This window comes from Scyliorhinus canicula, chromosome 12 (genome assembly GCF_902713615.1).
Source record: "Scyliorhinus canicula chromosome 12, sScyCan1.1, whole genome shotgun sequence".
NCBI lineage: Eukaryota > Metazoa > Chordata > Chondrichthyes > Carcharhiniformes > Scyliorhinidae > Scyliorhinus > Scyliorhinus canicula.
In genome coordinates this window covers 58385105-58406087 of record NC_052157.1, presented here as the reverse complement: position 1 = coordinate 58406087, position 20983 = coordinate 58385105, and the positions used below count along the sequence as shown (strand labels likewise).

At 49.2% G+C, this 20983-nt stretch overlaps 1 protein-coding gene across 4 annotated transcripts in view; it reads left to right on the top strand.

The window, feature by feature from the left end:
- Positions 1–8190: 8190 nt before the first annotated feature.
- Positions 8191–20983, top strand: part of LOC119974744 (sialic acid-binding Ig-like lectin 14) — a 73854-nt gene continuing 61061 nt past the window's right edge. For 3 of the 4 annotated variants that reach the window (XR_005462569.1, XM_038813934.1, XM_038813931.1), the window contains exons 1-3: positions 8191–8276; positions 8676–8757; positions 20115–20483. Coding sequence is in view for 3 of the 4 variants with exons in the window: in XM_038813934.1 (XP_038669862.1) it covers positions 8718–8757; positions 20115–20483 (409 nt within the window). In the remaining variant the exon portion in view is untranslated. Of the gene's footprint in view, positions 8277–8412; positions 8507–8675; positions 8758–20114; positions 20484–20983 lie in introns of those variants that run through there. The other variant, XM_038813933.1, reaches the window with a different exon arrangement.

Here is a 20983-nt window from a genome sequence, read left to right as displayed (position 1 = left end):
ATTTTTCACAGTGCTCAGCAAAGGTTTATACCAACAAAAAGGAAGGACGGAAGAAAGAGGGAAAATCGACCGTGGATATCTAAGGAAATAAGGGAGAGTATCAAATTGAAGGAAAAAGCATATAAAGTGGCAAAGATTGCTGGGAGATTAGAGGACTGGGAAATCTTTAGGGGGCAACAGAAAGCTACTAAAAAAGCTATAAAGAAGAGTAAGATAGAGTATGAAAGTAAACTTGCTCAGAATATAAAAACAGACAGTAAAAGTTTTTACAAATATATAAGACAAAAAAGAGTGGCTAAGGTAAATATCAGTCCTTTAGAGGATGAGAAGGGAGTTTTAATAATGGGAAATGAGGAAATGGCTGAGGAACTGAACAGGTTTTTTGGGTCGGTCTTCACAGTGGAAGACACAAATAACATGCCAGCGACTGATAGAAATGAAGCTATGACAGGTGAGGACCTTGAGAGGATTGTTATCACTAAGGAGGGAGTGATGGGAAAGCTAATGGGGCTAAAGGTAGACAAGTCTCCTGGCCCTGATGGAATGCATCCCAGAGTGCTAAAAGAGATGGCTAGGGAAATTGCAGATGCACTAGTGATAATTTACCGAAATTCACTAGACTCTGGGGTGGTCCCGGTGGATTGGAAATTAGCAAACGTGACGCCACTGTTTAAAAAAGGAGGTAGGCAGAAAGCAGGAAATTATAGGCCAGTGAGTTTAACTTCGGTAATAGGGAAGATGCTGGAATCTATCATCAAGGAAGAAATTGCGAGGCATCTGGATAGAAATTGTCCCATTGGGCAGACGCAGCATGGGTTCGTAAAAGGCAGGTCATGCCTAACTAATTTAGTGGAATTTTTTGAGGACATTACCAGTGCAGTAGATAACGGGGAGCCGATGGATGTGGTATATCTGGATTTCCAGAAAGCCTTTGACAAAGTGCCACACAAAAGGTTGCTGCATAAGATAAAGATGCATGGCATTAAGGGTAAAGTAGTAGCATGGATAGAGGATTGGTTAATTAATAGAAAGCAAAGAGTTGGGATAAATGGGTGTTTCTCTGGTTGGCAATCAGTGGCTAGTGGTGTCCCTCAGGGATCCGTGTTGGGCCCACAATTGTTCACAATTTACATTGATGATTTGGAGTTGGGGACCAAGGGCAATGTGTCCAAGTTTGCAGATGACACTAAGATGAGTGGTAAAGCGAAAAGTGCAGAGGATACTGGAAGTCTGCAGAGGGATTTGGATAGGTTAAGTGAATGGGCTCGGGTCTGGCAGATGGAATACAATGTTGACAAATGTGAGGTTATCCATTTTGGTAGGAATAACAGCAAACGGGATTATAATTTAAACGATAAATATTAAAGCATGCCGCTGTTCAGAGAGACTTGGGTGTGCTAGTGCATGAGTCACAGAAGGTTGGTTTACAAGTGCAACAGGTGATTAAGAAGGCAAATGGAATTTTGTCCTTCATTGCTAGAGGGATGGAGTTTAAGACTAGGGAGGTTATGTTGCAATTGTATAAGGTGTTAGTGCGGCCACACCTGGAGTATTGTGTTCAGTTTTGGTCTCCTTACTTGAGAAAGGATGTACTGGCGCTGGAGGGTGTGCAGAGGAGATTCACTAGGTTAATCCCAGAGCTGAAGGGGTTGGATTATGAGGAGAGGTTGAGTAGACTGGGACTGTACTCGTTGGAATTTAGAAGGATGAGGGGGGATCTTATAGAAACATTTAAAATTATGAAGGGAATAGATAGGATAGATGCGGGCAGGTTGTTTCCACTGGCGGGTGACAGCAGAACTAGGGGGCATAGCCTCAAAATAAGGGGAAGTAGATTTAGAACTGAGTTTAGGAGGAACTTCTTCACCCAAAGGGTTGTGAATCTATGGAATTCCTTGCCCAGTGAAGCAGTTGAGGCTCCTTCATTACATGTTTTTAAGGTAAAGATAGATAGTTTTTTGAAGAATAAAGGGATTAAGGGTTATGGTGTTCGGGCCGGAAAGTGGAGGTGAGTCCACAAAAGATCAGCCATGATCTAATTGAATGGCGGAGCAGGCTGGAGGGGCCAGATGGCCTACTCCTGCTCCTAGTTCTTATGTTCTTATGATGAGGGACCCCCAGAAAAGGCTGCAGGAGAAATTGGAGCACCTGGACAATAGGTCCCAGAGGCAGAACTTGAGGATCTTTGGCCTCCCGGAGGGCAGCGAGGGATTGGATGCTGGGGCATATGTGACAAGTATGCTTGAGAAGTTATGCTTGGGAATTGCTCTGCTGACAGGGGAGGGATTGTTGTTGGGAGACAAATGGGAGGTCGAGGACGGTGGGGGCCCGAGGGCGGGCCTACGGAGGCGTGGGATGCGAGCTGGAGGCTGGCCTAAGAAGGGTGATGGTTGATCAGCAGGGACGGGAGGGCGGGATGCCTCCCGACCAGGCTGATCACATGGAACATTAGAGGGCTGAATGGGCCGTTTAAGAGGGCTCACGTGTTCGCGCATTTGAGGGGATTGAAGGCAAACGTGGCAATGTTAAAGGAGACACAGCTGAAGGTAATAGATCAGACTAGATTGAGGAAGGGGTAGTTTGGGCAAGTATTTCACTCGGGGTTGGATCCTAAGACTGGTGGAGTTGTGATCCTGATCGGGTGTCATTTGAGACAGGGAAAATAGTTGCGGATGCGGGGGCTGGTATATCATGGTGAGCGGGAAGCTGCAGGGGATGTCGGTGGTGTTCCTGGATATTTACGCACCAACTGGGACGATGTGGAGTTTATGAGACGGGTGTTAGGGAAGATCCCGGACATGGACTCGCATAAGCTGATCATGGGGGGTGGGGTCTTTAATACGGTCATTGATCCAAGGTTGGGCAGGTCAAGGTCAAAGACAGAGAGGTTGCCAGCAGTGGCGAAGAAACTAAAGGGGTTCATGGAGCAGATGGGGGAGTAGACCCATGGAGATTCGGATGACCAAGAGCGAAGGAGTTTTCTTTCTTTTCCCATGTGCACAAAGTATACTCCCGGATCGATTTTTAAAATCTTGAACAGGGCTTTACTGGCGGGGGTGGTTGATACTGAGTATTCAGCGATTGCTGTGTAGGACCATGCCCCACATTGGCTGGATTTACAGGTGAGCAAGGAGAGTGGTCAGTGCCCGCAATGGAAATTGGACGTAGGACTGTTAGCGGATGAGGGGGTGTGCGGGCGTGAAAGGGAGTCCATCCAGAACTATCTGGAAATAAATGATACGAGGAAAGTTTAGGTAGCAACGGTTTGGGAAGCACTGGGAGCTAATATCGATACGGGCCCATAGGGAGAAGGTGGAGAGAGCAGAGGTAGATAGGTTGATTGGGGAAATACTCCAGGTAGACAGGAGATATTCGGAGGCCCCGGATTCAGGGTTATTGAACGAGCAGCAGAATCTACAGATGGAACTTGTTCTGTTGTCTACAGGGAAGGCAGTGGAGCAATTGTGGAAGGCGAAGGGGGCGATATACGAGTATGGAGAGATGGCCGGTAGGATGCTTGCGCACCAGCTCAGGAAAAGGGAGGCGGCCAGGAAGATAGAGAGAGTGAAGGACAGAGGAGGGAATACCGTCTTGGACCCAGCAGGGGTGAATGGGGTGTTTAAGGAGTTTCATAGTCGGAGCCCCCAGCTGGGATGGGGATGAAGCAGTTTTGGGAGAGTTGAAGTTTCCGAAGGTGGAGGAAGGATTGGTGGAGGGATTGGGAGCCCCGATCGAGATTGAAGAAATAGCAGAGGGGCTGTAGGCCATGCAGTCGGGCAAGGCCCTGGGACCGGATGGCTACCAAGTGGAATTTTACAAAACGTTCTCTGAGATGCTGGGCCCGCTGCTGGTGAGGGCATTTAATGAGGCAATGGAGAGGGGTGTTCTTCCCCCAATAATGTCACAGGCCTTGAAGTGGGAGCGAGTAGAGGTGGCATTGTGTAAGTACACAAGTCGGGGGGCATTGATAATGGCACCTCTGCCATTCTCGCTGGCCCGATACCGCACAAGCCCGGTGGTAATGGCGGCCCTGGGAGTCTGGGGGCAGTGAAGGAAGCATATGAGAGTGGAGGGAGCATCGGTCTGGGCTCCAAGTTGTAACAATCACCGGTTTGTCCCGGGGAGGCTAAATGGAGGGTTTCAGGGATGGCAGAGAACAGGGATTGAGAGGATGGGAGATGTATTCATAGATGGCAGCTTTCCCTATATGGAGGATTTAGAGGAAAAATTTGAATTGCCAATGATGGAATGGGTTTAGATATCTTCAGACACGGAAATTTTTGCGAAGGCAGGTTTTGACCTTTCCGCTCCTAGCGCCATGGGGGATACAGGACAGGATAGTTTCTAGAATGGGGGTGAGAGAGGGGAGGTCTCGGATATCTATAAAGAACTCATGGAGTCGGAGGTAACTCAGATAGAGGAGCTAAAGTGCAAATGGGAAGATGAGCTAGGGGGGAGATAGAGGCAGGTCTGTGGGCGGATGCATTGAGCGGAATCAACACATCCTCATCATGTGCCAGGCTCAGCCTGATACAATTCAAGGTGGTACACCGGATACACATGACGGTGGCCCAGGTGAGCAGGTTTTTTTGGGGTAGAGTACAGGTGTATGAGGTGTGCGGGAGGGCCAGCAAACCATATCCGTATGTTTTGGGCATGTCTGAAGCTGAGGGGACTTTGGCAGGATTTTACAGATGTCACGTCCACGGTGCTAATATAAAGGTGGTGCCGAGTCTAAAGGTGGCGATTTTTGGAGTGTCGGAAGATCCGGGAATCCAGGGGGCGAGAGTGGCTGTCGTCTTGGCCTTTGCCTCGTTGGTAGCCCAGGGACGGATATTGCTAGCGTGGAGGGACTCGAAGCCCCCAAAATCAGAGATCTGGGTTAGCCACATAGTGGGTTTCTCAGACTTGAGAAAATTAAGTTCGCCTGAAGAGGGTAATTGCCAGGGTTCGTGCGGAGGTGGCAGCCGTTTGTCATCTTCTTCTGGGAAAACTAACTGTCAGCAGAGGCAATAAGAAAAAGGGGAGGGTGGGGTAGGTGGCTGGGATTAGGCTATTTTCTGTTAGGGTAGGTGGGATTTGTTAGGGATGGAGATTGTTTATGTACTATGTTTATATTTGTATTTGTCCTGTTTACTGTTATTATTATAAAATTATAAATACCTTAAGAAAATGTTTTTAAAACAAATATCCTGTGAAGACCCTTGGCATGTTTAACTAAATTAAAGGCGCTATATAATTGCTAGTTGTTGTTGATCTGCATCGATTCAGAATGGAACCATGGAAGCTCCTTTGACAGGGCTCATGTGCAGCAGACATGCAGTAAATATATTGTATGTCAATTAATAATTATGTCCTTTGAATCCAATGCACTCCAGTCCTGCTGTATGAACACATCATAACCGAGCGACTGTCTCACTGTGTGCAGCCAACATGGTCGAATAGTAATGAGCAGAAATGTGATGTTGCTGTGCTTTGTTATCTGATCTGAAAGAGTTTTCTAAATGCTTGTTCATTCCATGATGGATTGCAAAAAATGTTTGCATTTTGTATAATATTACATTTATTAACGTAGGGAATTAAAATGCTCAAGTTGATTCCAGCACGGAGGGTCGGAGAATCCCGCCCATAATCTATGGTTAACTAAGGATGGGATAAAATTGCAAACAATAAATCCTTGTGTTGTGGAGTTTAGTCGTACGCCAACAGTAAATTAAGAGAATAGCTAAAATAAAAATTTGACACATAGAGGATGGAAATGGGGAATTAATACTGTAATGGGAAATAAGGAAATTACAGGGAATTTGAACAAGTATTTTATATCTGACTTCACGGCTGACATCTCGAAAACCATCCCCATAGCAGTAGAAAATTAAGGGACAAATATAGGATATAAAATAAAATAATCACTATCACAAGAAAAAAAACGAGGAAATCTAATGGGAATAAATGTTATCAAATCACATGGGCTAGGTGACCTGAATCCGAGGGTCTTAAAGGAAATGACTGAAGGGGTGGTGCAAGCATTGGCTGCAATCTTCCAAAGTCCCTCGATTATGGAAATCCCAGCGGATTAGAAGACCACAATGTAACACCTCGATTCCAGAATGGGGGGGGGGGGGGGGGGGGGGGGGGGGAATAGAAAGCAGGAAGCTTGAGCTCAGTTAGCTCACATCTGTCACTGGAAACGTCTGGTAATTCATCAAGGAGGCAGTAGCAGAATATTTATAAAATCATCACACACTCAGGCAGAGTCAGAATGGTTTTAGAGCAAAGATATCATGTTTGGAAAATTTATTAGAGTTCCCTGATCATGTAGCAAGCAGGATGGATAAAGGGCAACCAGTAGATGTGTATTTGGATTTCCAAAAGACATTTGATAAGGTATCACACGAAAGATACATGGCAAAATGTGATGGTTTTGGGGTGAAATATTAGAATGGACAGAGGACTGGCTAACCAGAGTCAGGATAAATGGGTCATTTTCAGGTTGTCAAACTGTAACTAAGGGAGTGCCACAGGGATCAGTGCTGTGGCCTCAACTATTTACAAACTACGAGTGACTCGGAGGAAGGGACTGACTGTACTGTCTGCAGAGTTTCTGACTGTATTGTTGAGGTAGGTGGGAAAGATGTCAGCTCGGTGGGAAAGCAAGTTGTGAGGAGGACACAGGCTGTAGAGGGATATAAATAGTTTCAGTCAATAAGCAAAATAGTTGCCAGGTGGAAAATAACGAGGGAAAGTGTGAAGTTGTCTATTTTCGTGCGAAAGAGACAGAAGCAAAATATAATTTCAATGCAGAGAGACTGCGGAATGCTGCAGTACAGAGGGGTTTGGGTGTCGTTGTATATGAATCACAAAATTTTACAAGGCTGGTGCAGCAAAGAATTAGGATGGCAAATGGAAATTTGGCTCTTATGGAAAATGGAATGGGCTATAAAAGTAAGGAAGTCTTGCTCCATCTGTATAGGGCAGTGGGGAGACCATACCTGGAGCACTGTGCACAGCTTATCTCTCCTTACATAAGGACACATATATTTGTATTGGGGGCATTTCAGAGAATGTTCATGAGGCTGAACTCTGGGATTGTCTAATGAGGAAAGGTTGAACCATTTACATAAGAACATAAGAACATAAGAACTAGGAGCAGGAGTAGGCCATCTGGCCCCTCGAGCCTGCTCCGCCATTCAATTAGATCATGGCTGATCTTTTGTGGACTCAGCTCCACTTTCCGGCCCGAACACCATAACCCTTAATCCCTTTATTCTTCAAAAAACTATCTATCTTTTCCTTAAAAACATGTAATGAAGGAGCCTCAACTGCTTCACTGGGCAAGGAATTCCATAGATTCACAACCCTTTGGGTGAAGAAGTTCCTCCTAAATTCAGTCCTCAATCTACTTCCCCTTATTTTGAGGCTATGTCCCCTAGTTCTGCTATCACCCGCCAGTGGAAACAACCTGCCCGCATCTATCCTATCTATTCCCTTCATAATTTTAAATGTTTCTATAAGATCCCCCCTCATCCTTCTAAATTCCAACGAGTACAGTCCCAGTCTACTCAACCTCTCCTTGTAATCCAACCCCTTCAGCTCTGGGATTAACCTAGTGAATCTCCTCTGCACACCCTCCAGCGCCAGTACGTCCTTTCTCAAGTAAGGAGAATTTGTATCTGTACTCACTGGAGTTTAGAAGAATGAGAGGTGATCTTATTGAAACATATAAGAATTTGAAGTGTCTTGGCAGGGTGGATGCTGAAAGGATGTTTCCCCTGTAGGAGAAGCTAGAGATGAGGAGGATTTATTTTTATCCCACAGGGTTGTTAGTCTGTGGAATTATCTCTCACAGAAAGCAGCAGAGGCTGCGGCTCACTGAGTATATTCAAGGCTGAGGTGAACCTTTGAGTGATTAGGGATGAGGGGCTGGTAGAAGAGTGGAGTAAAAGAACAATAGTTTTCATTGTACTTTGGTACACGCGACAATAAACCCAAATCGAGTTACGGCCACAGTCAGACCAGCCAGGGTCTTATAGAATAGCAGAGCAGACCCGAGGGGCTGAATGGCCATCCCCTGATCCCATTATATTGTTATATTGTTATTGAGCCACAGGGTTTGCTGATAGGGCAAAGCAAAGTGCTGTTTTCTCACTTTGACCCAACTTCCTCATTTTGACTCACAGTCACACATCAACTCTTTCTAATTAAACACACAAAGGGAGCAGCACAGGAAGAGCTCATTCAGCCCTTGAACAGCGAGTTGGCAGTCGAGCAGGTCCTAGGTAAGTAATGTAACGATTGGATTGACTTCCACGAACAGCGTTGTTCTTTGTTGAAGTTGCGACTTTATAACGACAGATTCCAATGAAAGATGCCTTTGAAAGATTTCTACTTATTTCAACAAGATGTGAGGCTCAGGTCTGTCAAACAGTACTTCTTTCTTTTCAAGGGACTAGTGACTTGCAGAGTCAGCTTTCAGACATCCTGAGGCTGTGAAAGACTCTATAGAAATGTAGGTCCTTCATTGTTTTTCTTTCTTAAAGCATTGTAACTCTCGGCTGAGCACCTATCATCCCACACAGGATCAAATTAGTCTGTGAAGACATTGTCGGAAAGCAGCTCTGATCTCTCGAGAGCTGTCAGACAAGAGGTGAGGTCTCATTAACTCCTTTCTCTTCCAGAGCTTGAGAGTGAGAAGCTGATGAAATATCTGCAGGTGGACAATGATCGGGAAATCTTACTTCCTCATGTCACTTCTTCAAGGTAATACCATCATCAGCTTGGTCAGATTTATGGTTAATATTCTTTGTAAAAGATCATTCTTGAGCTCTGATTGGGAACCAATACAGCAGTGACCCAGTGGACAAACCCACACTAAGTCCCATTCACCCATCACCCCTTTGGTCACTTGTTTACACTGATTCCCTATCCGACAGCAGAATTGGAGGAGAACAGAGATCTCAGAGAGTTGTAGGGACTGGAGGAGATTACAGAGATAGGGAGGGTTGTGGCACTAGAGGAGAATTTTTAAATTGTGTTGTTGCTGTAAGTAGGTCATTGACAGGGGTTGATAATTTGAGTAGAGAATCTGGCACAGAAACTGGAGGGTGATGTCTCTCCTGATGCTGGTACTCTGCTAGGATACTTCCTGTCCATTCTCAACACGCTGGAAACTTCAATAAAGGTGAAAGATAACTGAAAAAGAGAAGGAAGGCAGAGCAGTCAGTGTATAAAGGGTGTGAAATATTTCCAGTTCTCATGATTATCTTTGATCTGCTGCAAAGTTTACATTTCTCAGAATCTCTGAACTTTGCAGCTCAGAAGGAGACCACTGAGTCACTGCCCGAAAGGTGCTGGAAGCAGATTCAACAGAAACTTTCAAAAGGCCAATTGGATGAGGGCAGCACGGCGCATGTCTCCCCATGATTGCGTGGGCCAAAGATGTGCTGGGTCGGAGGATTGGTCACGCTAAATTGCCCCTTAATTGGAACAAGATGAATTGGGTACTTGAATTTTTTTTTAAAAGGCCAATTGGTACAATAACTGAAGGATAAAAATAGCAGCACTATGGGGATAAAGAGCAAGGGGAGCGTGGGGACAAATTTGATCGATCTTTCAAACAGCTAGATGGGCTGAATGGCCTATGTGTGTGCTGGTTAATTCTACAATCTGATGATCACTGTTCCTTGCTCAGCAATATTTTGGTTTCCTCCTGAAATCATGGATATTTGAGAAGAACAGAGAATACAGGGGCGGAATTCTCCGACCCCCGGGGTTCGGGGAATCGCCCGGGGCCGGCATCAATGCCGCCCCTGCCGTGGCCCTATTTCTCCGCCACCCGGGAATCGGCGGGGGCGGGAATCGCGCCGCGCTGGTCGGCAGGCCCCTCGCGGCGATTCTCCGACCTGCGATGGGCCGAAGTCTCGCCGCTGACAGGCCGTTCCCGCCGGCGGGAAGCACATCTGGTGCTGGTGGGGTGCCTCCACGGTGGCCTGGCCCGCGATCGGGGGCCCACCTGTGCCGTGGGGGCACTCTTTTTCTTCCGCCCCGCCATGGCCTTCACCATGGCAGAGGCGGGAGAGACCCCCTCCCCTGCGCATGTGCCGGTATGACATCAGCAGCCGCTGACGCACCGGCGCATGCATGGACTTCCGCTGGCCGGCGAAAGCCTTTCGGCCCCGGCTGGCATGGCGCCAAAGGCCGCTCGCACTGGCCGGCGGAACGGGAGCCAGTCAGGCGCGGGCCTAGCCCCTAAAGGTGCGGAGAATTCCTGCACCTTTGGGGAGGCCTGACGCCGGAGTGGTTCATGCCACTCCGTCCCGCCGGGACCCCCCGCCCCGCCGGGTAGGGGAGAATCCCGGCCAAGGTTTCTGGTGTCAGCATTTTGTGTGGGGCCCAGTTCAGTTTTAAACAAAACACAGTGAGACAATCTGTGAAGGTTAATAATCCAACAAGCAGACACCTCCGACACTCGCAGATCTCAGGCTAGAGGCACTTTGTTTGTGTGTTTCACAGTGTCTGCTGGAGTGGGGTCAGTGCTGAGTTTGGGGACATGTCAGTCTCCAATGCTGCATCAGAATCAACAGTCCAACTATGTGGGGTTTTGATCAGAAATAATCCCTTCGACAATGAAAATAGAAAGAGATTCCTTAGACCGTGAGGATCCAAAGAAATATGTTAGACAATGAGGATCCAGAAAGGTTAATCGGATAATAAGGATCCATAGAGATATCTTGGACAATGAGGATCCAAAAAGATTCCTTCGGCAACGGTGGTCCAAGAGATTCCTTAGATAATGAGGATCGAGTGAGATTCCTTGGACAATGAGGATCGAAGAGAAGACTGAAACATTGAGACTGCAAAGAGATTCCTCAGACAATGAGGATCTAAAGAGATTCCTCAGACACTGCCCACATAGAATCATAGAATTTAAAAGCACAGAAGGAGGCCAGTCAGCCCATCTTGGCTGAACCATCTCCTGAAAGAGCTATGTAGCTTGTCCTATTCCCCAGTCCTATCTCTCTAGCCGTCTAAATTCATCACTTTCAAACATACATCCAGCTCTCCTTAGAGGATATATTTTTTAAAAACGTATTACTTGGAAGGTTCAAGTCTAGATTGTCACGATCCTCGACCAGATCCCCAAAGGTTTGGCAAGTTTCAGTTAGTTCAGTTTTGTTTAAAGTTGACCAAGTTTCAGATTCACAACAATTGCTAAGAGAATAAAGCCCCAAATTTCCACGGGGATTGAACAAACAAAAATAAACGTTACTATTCAGGGTCAGAAGGATAAAACAATTTACAATACCTACCTTATACTCTAACATATAAGTCCATGTGAATTAATTGGCAAATTGTAGTCTCGTACCCACAGTTCAAATTATACAGTAAATGGGACCAAGGCAGATCTCATGGACCTCATGGCAATCCACCCAGGCATTAATAAATATCTTCAGTAAACCTATCTCATTGAAGGTATTTATCAATGGCAGCACGGTAGCACAAGTGACCAGCACTGTGGCTTCACAGCGCCAGGGTCCCAGGTTTGATTCCCCGCTGGGTCATTGTCTGTGCGGAGTCTGCATGTTCTCCCCGTGTCTGCGTGGGTTTCCTCCGGGTACTCCGGTTTCCTACCACAGTCCAAAGAACTGTGCAGGTTAGGTGGATTGGCCATGCTCAATTGCCCTTAGTATCCAAAAAGTTAGTAGGGGTTGTTGGGTTACGGAGCTAGGACGGGAGTGATGGCTGAAGTGGGTCGGTGCAGACTCGATAGGCTGAATGGCCTCCTTCTGCACTCTATGTTCTATGTTCTAAGGTCTGTCTCACTCATGAGGGCTTCCAGTCTTCACCTCCGACGATCTGACCATGAATTTCTCTCTAAAATTCACTACCACTCAGACAATCTCAATGAAAGCCTGCATCACAGGGTTTCATTTTCATTTACCAAGACTCGGGCCTCCTGAATTCCAATATGAACTCAAGCACCAGCTCACAAGCCTAACTTCAGCTCAATATGACTGCTCCAGCCATTCCCATGGCTGTTATTAAGATTGGGGGTTTATCGTGCACGAATTACCTGTTGTTTTAAAGGGCAGAACGGTAGCATAATGGTTAGCACAAATGCTTCACAGCTCCAGGGTCCCAGGTTCGATTCCCGGCTTGGGTCACTGTCTGTGTGGAATCTGCACGTTCTCCCCGTGTGTGCGTGGGTTTCCTCCGGGTGCTCCGGTTTCCTCCCACAGTCCAAAGATGTGCAGGTTAGGTGGATTGGCCATGATAAATTGCCCTTAGTGTCCAAATTGCCCTTAGTGTTAGGTGGGGTGACTGGGTTATGGGGATAGGGTGGAGGTATGGGCTTTGATAGGGTGCTCGTTCCAAGAGCCGGTGCAGACTCAATGGGCTGAATGGCCTCCTTCTGCACTGTAAATTCTATGTCTATGTCTATGTCCAAAGGCGATTTACCATAGAATTCCTACAGAGCAGAAGGAGGCCATTTGTCCCATCGAGTCTCAACAGCCCACAGCACGGAATTAACACTATTCTGCTGCCTTCTTCAATCTTCGGGCTTTTCTTAGAGCTCTTTTCTCTGCTCGTCTTCTCGTCTTTCTACTTGACTAGCACCCCACCTGTACCCTGCCTCGGTCCCCTGTTTGGGGATCCTCTCTTGGGATTGTATCCTGTCCCCTCTTCCTGTCCCCTGTCTGAGACTCATCTTTTGGGTCCTTTTGCTATTGCCTCACCTTGTCTCCTGTCTGGGTCTCCTCTTTTCAGACATCACCATGTCCAGGTTAACCAGGGTTTCAGAATAAGGTTGGGTGGAAGAATCAGGATATTTGGATACAGTCACATCATTGTTAAAATGAACATCACAGTTTAGCAAAGCTGTAAACAAACAAACCAAACACTAGACTTTATTTCTGGAGGGATAGTATTGAAAAGGAGCGAAGTTGTGGGCGGCATAATAGTGGTTAGCACTGTTGCTTCACAGTGCCAGGAACCCGGGTTCGATTTCCTGGCTTTCTCCCCGTGTCTGCCTGGGTTTCCTCCGGGTGCTCCGGTTTCCTCCCACAAGTCCTGACAGACGTTCTTGTTAGGTAATTTGGACAATCTGAATTCCCCTTCAGTGTACCCGAACAGGCGCCGCAGTGGAGGGGGTTTTCACAGCCACTTCATTGCAGTGTTAATGTAAGCCTACTTGTGACACTAATAAACATTATTATTATTAGAAACCTGTATCAAACCTTCTTTAGACCAAACTATAAAAAGGTCATAGAGACTTTGGAAATGGTGCAGAGAAGATTTACAAGGATGATCCCAGAAATGTGGAGGTAAACATTACAATAGATTTACCATAGAATTCCTACAGAGCAGAAGGAGGCCATTTATCCCATTGAGTCGACACGGACCCTTCAAAAAGTCACCCTATCTATGCCGACTACCCTACCCTATCCCTGAAACCCCACTTAAGCTCCACATCTTTTGGACACTAAGGGGCAAATTTAGATTGGCCCATCCACCTAACCTGCAAACATTTTGGATTGTGGGAAGAACGTAGAGCAATTGGAGGAAACCCACGTTTCCCACGGCTCAGGTGCTGTGAGGCAGTAGTGCTAACCACTATACCCCCCCCCCCCTCCTATATGAATCAGTAGGAGTGGGAATGGACTCTTTATCAGAGGTGACACTCTTGTACATGACTCTTCAAAAAGACAGGCAAGGAAATAGTGAATCAATACGGGAGGAAGTTGTGCTGAGGTTATACAAAGTTCTGGTTGGATCGCATCTGAAGCAACTAGAATCATAGAATCCCTACAGTACAGAGTGAGACCATTCGGCCCATCGTGTCTGCACCGACCCTCTGAAAGAGCACCCGACAAGGCCACCCATTCAGGTTCTGGCCACTGCACTTCAGGAGGCTGTATAATAATACCAATAATACAATAATCTGTATTAGTGTCACAAGTAGGCTGACATTAACACTGCAATTAAGTTACAGTGAAAATCCTCTAGTTGCCACATTCCAGCGCCTGTTTGGGTACACTGAAGGAAAATTCAGCATGTCCAATTCAACTAACAAGCACGTCTTTCGGGACCTGTGGGAGGAAACCGGAGCAAAGACAGTAACCCAAGCCGGGAAACGACGCGAGACCTTGTGAAGCAACAGTGCTAACCAATGCTCATTTGCTTGGAATTGGTTGCGCTGATTAACGATTATGGAACCAAGACGGGTAGATGGAGTTTAGATGTAGATCATACGAAAATGTAAACACAGGGCCATTATGACTGATCTGAAGGTACTTTTTTTTTCATTCATTCATGGAACGTGGCGTCGTGGGCTTTGCCAGCATTTATTGCCCAACCCTAATTGCCCTTGAGGGGCAGTTACGAGTCAACCACGTTGCTGCAGGCCTGGAGTCACACAGAGGCCAGACCCTGTAAGATTGGCAGATTTCCTTCCCTAAAGGACATTAGTGAACCAGATGTCTTTTTACACCAATCAACAATGGTTTCATGGTTATCACTGGATTTTTAATACCAGATTTTTATTGAATTCAAATTTCATCATCTGCAGTGGTGAGATTTGAACCTGGGATCCCAGAGCAGTAATCTGGGTGTCTGGATTACTAGTGCAATGACAATACCACTATGCCTCCACCTCCCTGGTGGAAAATCTGCATCCTGCCCACCACCCCTCGATAACCAATCGCCTACTCCTGCTTCCCAAGATCCTCTCCACTTCGGCCTTAAAAATGTTCACAGACTATGGACGGAATTTTCCGTGCCATTCACCGGATGTTCACTGCCAGTGGAGGCAGCCCACCATTGGATGGTGGTGGGAGCCACAATGAGGATTCCCATTCCATGTACACCGTCAACAGAACCAGATCATCCCAGCAAGCTGGCCAGAAAACTTGGCCTCCGTTTCCACCACCTTTTCTTCACGACCCCCTGGGAGAAACTATTTCTCCTCATCTCCGTTTTAAATGAGCGACCACTTTGTGATTAAACAGTGACCCCCTCCCCACCCCCAGTTCCAGATTCTCCCACAAGAGGAAACACCCTCTCCACATCGGCACTGTCAATATCAGCAGGATTGAATTGACGGGCGGAGCAGGGGGGGAGGGGATGGAAAGAATCCGACTGTTGCTGTTTTTCTCTGTCCTGTGTGTCCTTTATCAGGAAAGGATTGGCCGGCTGGGTCTTTGTTCTTGTGAAAAGAAGGCTGAGGGGTACGTGATCTATCAGAGGCCTTCAAAATTCTCAAAGGTTTTGATCGAGTGGGCACAGAGAGAATGTTTCCTCTTGAGGGTGTGACGATCCCTATTGGTGAACGGGAAGATTCCAGAATGGAACCCCAGCTCAAAAGATTGTTGGCGGGATTCTCCGTTGGCCATGCCGGAATCGGGAAACGCGATTGGCCAGAGAATCGGCTTTGACGGCAATATCGTGGCGGACGGCGAATTCTTGGCAAATTGCAATTCTTGGTCCCTCGACAGCAGCATCAATGCGTTCCTACGGTAGACGGCATTTTCATATCATTAGCGGGTCTGATCCAGCATTCTCCGGGGCCTCCGCGATTCTCCTCCTCCACTTGGGAGAATTCCTGGTGGCAAGGTTCACTTCTGCTTATAAAAATCAGGAAACAGGCGCTGTGGCTGATCACGGTGAGAGAGAGGAGGTAGGACACGGTGATGCACGCCTGTGGGCTGCAAGCCCTGACGCTGGCCAGGCTGGCTGTGCTGGGAGGGGGGCTTGCCAGTGCCTCAGGGTGGGTGACAGCAGACTGGGCCATGGGGCTGGGTTGGCCCCCCAGGGGATTGGAGTGTCCAGGCATGAACCGCCATAGCCGCAGCCTGCAAAGGCAGCCACCTTGCTGCAAACCCCTCTGACCACACACTTCAGCCCCTGGTTCTGCAGAGTGTCACCAACCATATGGGAGTTCCCATCCCACCATCCCTTCACCCCAGCCCCCACCCTCCATCCCACCACTCCTGCACCCCAGCCCCCACCCCACCACTCCTGCACCCCAGCCCCCACCCCACCCTCCACCATGCCACCCCCCGACCGGTCGCCACCCGCTGCCGAGGCCAAAGGGCAACGCCCACATCAGCCCCTACAGGGGGTGCCGGACAGGGGCATTGAGCATACTGCTAGCATGGGGCGCACCATCCAATGGTACCCTGGCAGTATGGTTGGGCGCCACGGCCAGGGGTCCCAACGGTGCCGGGCACGGACAGGACGAGGAGTGCGGAGCAGGATTCGCGGTGCCAACCAGGGCCATTGTGAAGCCTGGTGGACCTGGATGGGCATGGGAGTATGACCATGCCAACATGTCAGCCTTTCACCCCTGCAGACAATGGTTTTTCGAATAAAACCAGCAATGATGGCCTTCCTCCTAGTCATTGCAACTCTGGGGGATTCACAGAGGCTTTACGAGCTGGAGCTGCCGAGGAGGGGGAAGCTGCAGCAGCGGAGCCTGTCCCAGTGGAACAGGAGACAACCACTGAGGATGGAGAACCAGCTGCTCAACAGGCCGAGGAGGAGGAGCTGCAAAGGAGATGCTGCAGGAGGCCTCGCGTCTACCGGCGGCGCCTGTCATTCGAGGACCTGCCGGACCGGGCATGGCGTCGAAGACTCTGGCTGAGCAGGGACACAGTGCGACATTTCTGCCAGATCATGGTGCACCTGGCACCGTGGGGGAATGGGGGAGGACACCCACTCCCGGTGGCCGTCAAGGTGACAGTCGGCCTGAATGTATACACCACGGCTCCTTTCAGGCGACGAGTGGGGACCTCTCCGAGCTCGGTGCACAGCTGCATCTGTGCCGTCATGGAGGCCCTATTATGCCCAGTTGGCACGATACATGCATTTCCATATGGACCGAATCCACCAGGATGCCCTGGCAACAGGATTCGCCGCTGTTGCCGAGATGCCCTGAGTCCAGGGGGTGATCGACGGGATGCATGTTCCCCTGCGAGCACCTGCAGATGACAGGCCAGTCTTCACAAACCGAAAGGGGTTCCACTCGATGAACATGCAGATGGTGTATGGCCATCAGATACTCATCATGGACGCCTGTGCCCGATAGCCAGACAGAGGGCACAACACCTTTACCCTGGCACACTCAACGGTTCCTGGCCTCTTCGTGGTGCCCCCCCACTCCCTCCCCCACATCTGGCAATTGGCTCCGGGGCGACAGTGGTTAGCCACAGCGGTCGTGGCTGATGATGCTTATCTGGAGGCCACAGACCCACGCAGAGACCTGTCACAACAACGGCCTTACAGCAATCAGGAACATGATCGAGCAGTGCTTCAGCCTCCAGAAGTTGCAATTCGGGTGCCTGGACGGGCCTGGATGGGCCCTCCAGTATAGCGGTGGGAGTCTCCCTCATCGTGGTGACCTGCTGTGTCCTCCACAACATTGCGCAGCAGAGGGGCGACATGCTGGAGGATAAGGGTGAACGTTAGTCCTTGTCTGATGAGGAGGATGCAGGGGAAGGCGAGGATGGGCAGGACATGGGGCCCGGGCAGGCATGGGAGGCTGCACAATGTGTACATCAGGGCCAAGGCTCACGGGATGCACTAATCGCCTTCAGGTTCATTGACTGGGGGAAGGGGGACTGGCCAGAGGCATGGACACCACATCCCACCCCCACAACCCCTCCTCCCCGCATTCCCGGTCAGCCCTCCGCCTGCAACCCCCCCGTGATACATACCTGCTGCACAATAGGGTTTGGGTCCTGGGTAGGCAATAACAGCGGGTCTGGTCCATGAGCGTGAAAACGACCTGCTCTGTGATCAGCTCTGCTGCTCCGCTTCGTTTGACAATGACTGACTCCTGCCCACAGCAGCATTTTCCACCGTCCACCTGGGTGATCCCTGCTTGCGAGCTGGCCATTCCATCACACAGTCCCATCGAATCCATGGGGGGGCTGAAGGTGGAGGTGGGGACAGTGGCGGGGAGGTGGTATCACACCGGAACGGTGAGCACTGGCTGAACCACGGTCCCTGGGCCAAGCCCACCGCCAACATCTGCCCATCCACCCCCCTCTTCCCCGCCCCCGCCCCAGTGCCCCCATGCGGCCTGCCTACCGCTCACACCCTTCTGACAGAGCACCGAGGCAGGTAGCAGTGTTGTGCACAGGGGTTTAATGTGAAAACATATGTACAGATTCATGCTCTAGCCCCTATTGCTAAACAGTACTCTGAACACCTGCCAACTTAACTGGTGCCTAATTTTCTGGCCTTACGGGATGTAACGCGACACCGAGGAGAATCCCCAGATGGTTCATCAGGAGTAGAGGCAGCCTGCTGTGATTCCCACCCTGCGGCCTGGATCCCCTAGGGCCGCTGTCTTCTGGGGGTGACCAGACTTAGATTAGCCTGGCTTCTGTCCAAGGTGGCATGGTGCCACCCTATTCTTCCCACTGCCCATGTGATGTGCCAGGGACAAGAGGGCGGGGAGTCAGAGGTGCTGCGGTGTTCCAACATCTCCCTTGCAGGAGTCATCTGCACGGGCCCGAGCACCACCTCCTCCTCTGGCGTGTCCGATGGTGCCCGGGCTACTCCAAGGGACAGGGGTGTGAGCGGAGCTAACGCCTCAGGCTTTCCCGCCAACTGCCACTGCCACTCCTGGAGGCCCACTGCTATGTCCATCAGGTTCTGCATGCTCGCGGTCATTGAGCACAGGGAGTGGATTACCTCTGTATGGAACTGAGCGGTATAACGCTGTCTCTGTGCCACCACCTTCTGTATCTGTGCCACATCAGCCAGTGACTGCATAATCTCCCACTGGGAGTGGGCCACCTCCTATGTCTATGCCACGTAAGCCAGCGACTGGGCAATGACGCCCACACTCTCAACCTTGATCCACTGTGACTGGGCTATGCTCAGGAGCACCGCTGTAATGTCCAGGTGGCCCTGGAACATGGCTGCCTGTGACAGGGCAGCCCTGTCCTGGGTCTTGGCCAACCCCTGCACAGAGTGCGCCAGGCCATGGACATATTGATCCATGGCAAAAGCCTTCACCCCAAGGTTTCCACCATGGACGCTAACCATGGCTTGGGTGGCACGTATGGCCGAAACCACCTCCTGCTCCTGCAGGTAGTTGGACTCGTCCAACTGCACCTGCAGGTACTGGATGCTCGCCAAAAACCCCTCATATAGTCCCTGGCTCTGTGACGGCAACTCCACAATCAATGGAACCGTCCATTCCAGAAGCCCAAAACCCGTCTGGGTGGTAGCTAGTCCCTGGGATCGGCCCGCCCTCCAACCGCCCGCCCCCTCGGGCGTTCCTACCTCCACCTGCTGTACCGGAACATACGTGTGGTGAGCACCACATAGTGCCCCAGTAGCCTGTTCACTAACATGTGCTACCAAGGTGAGTGCCTTGGGGATGGTGAAGGGTGTTGGAGACAGCTGTGATGAGAAATCTGTATTATTCCCGGACACAAACTCTGGGAAGTCCTGGGATTGGAGTCACTGGCTCCTCTCCATGTCGGTGCCGTCCTTGTCTCTGGTCGGCACCTGAGGTTCTGTCCATGGTTGGGATCAGGGGCAGGGGATATCAGAGGAGCACGTCCCATCACCAGCAGCTCCTGCAAGACTCAAGACAAGACGCACAATTGTATCATGGGCTGGGGCAGATTGGGGATGCTGGAGGGGGGGGGGGGGTGTTGGGGAGGAGGGACGGGGGGTGTTTTGGAGGGAGGGTGTAAGGCTGGTGGTCGAGGATGGGGGTGGCACACATGTCATGGGGAACCACAAATGAGTGGGCTCTCCCTTCCTCGCCCAATGCTGACCTCCACCCCGGCGACTGCCCTTTCCTGCTTTGCAAATCAGCACAGAATATACTTCAATGGACATGTCTTGTAGCAGACAGGCTTCACTAAACAGGATCCTGAGGATCGTGAGCCAATGTAGAATGAGCTTGTCCACTCCTGTGTCCAGGATTCTCCTAACTCCATTGTGAAACATTGGGGAGTTCTGTAGATTCCTCTTGTGATTCCTGTAGACGGTCCACACTGCAGCCACTGGGCACCAGAGACAGAGGGGGTGGATATCGAGTCTAGTGGATCTACAAACCATCCAGTGTTAAATATTGATATTTCTCTCCCCAGTTGGACTGTCACAAGAGTGGAAAGGTGACACTCCACGAGAGGTGACAGCGCAGGAAGGTTCATGTGTGAAGATTCCATGTCATTACAGCTATCCGTCACATTTAGCAACTCAACCGCGAGGTGCACTCTGGTTTAATACTGAGGAAGAGATTCCCTGGGCTCCCCTAGCCTTCCACTCCAAGGATCACAATCATGAGTCACCAAAATTCCGTCATCGGACCCGGCTGTCTGGAGACCTGAAAGACGGAGACTGTTCCCTGATAATAAACAACATCAGGCGGGAAGATACGGGACCTTATTTTTTCAGGATAGAATTTGACAGCGGTCTCGGCTATAGCTATTATCCTGCAACACGGCTTCATGTTTCTGGTAAGTGCTGTATTATAATTACTCAACAATTCACATCTAATACTCAATGGGAAAGATCACAAACTGTGACATTTACACATTAACACAAAAAACAGCTTATTATAACACAGTGTCTGATTATCAATAACCTGGTGATATTTCCACTTCAGTCCTAAAGCAACCTTTAATACTCTCTTTAATATCAATAATTAAATTGATTGATTGTGCTCACCAATGTTATCAGGTTATCCACTCCCATCGATCTCTCGAATCTTGTTTAAAAGTTTACATATCGACAAAATAAAGACTCATGTTTCTCGCGCGCCTTTCACCCCCTCCGAACATCCCAAAGCGATTCACAGTGAAATAATTCTTGAAATGAAGTCTCTGCTGTGATGCCAGAAACAGCCATGTGATCAATAATTTGCTCATCTGTTGCAGGTGATGGTTCAGATAGTTTCCATTTTGCTCTAGTCCAGATTTAATTTTAATTTGTCAGATTTCTGTAAAGTAATGAGCCA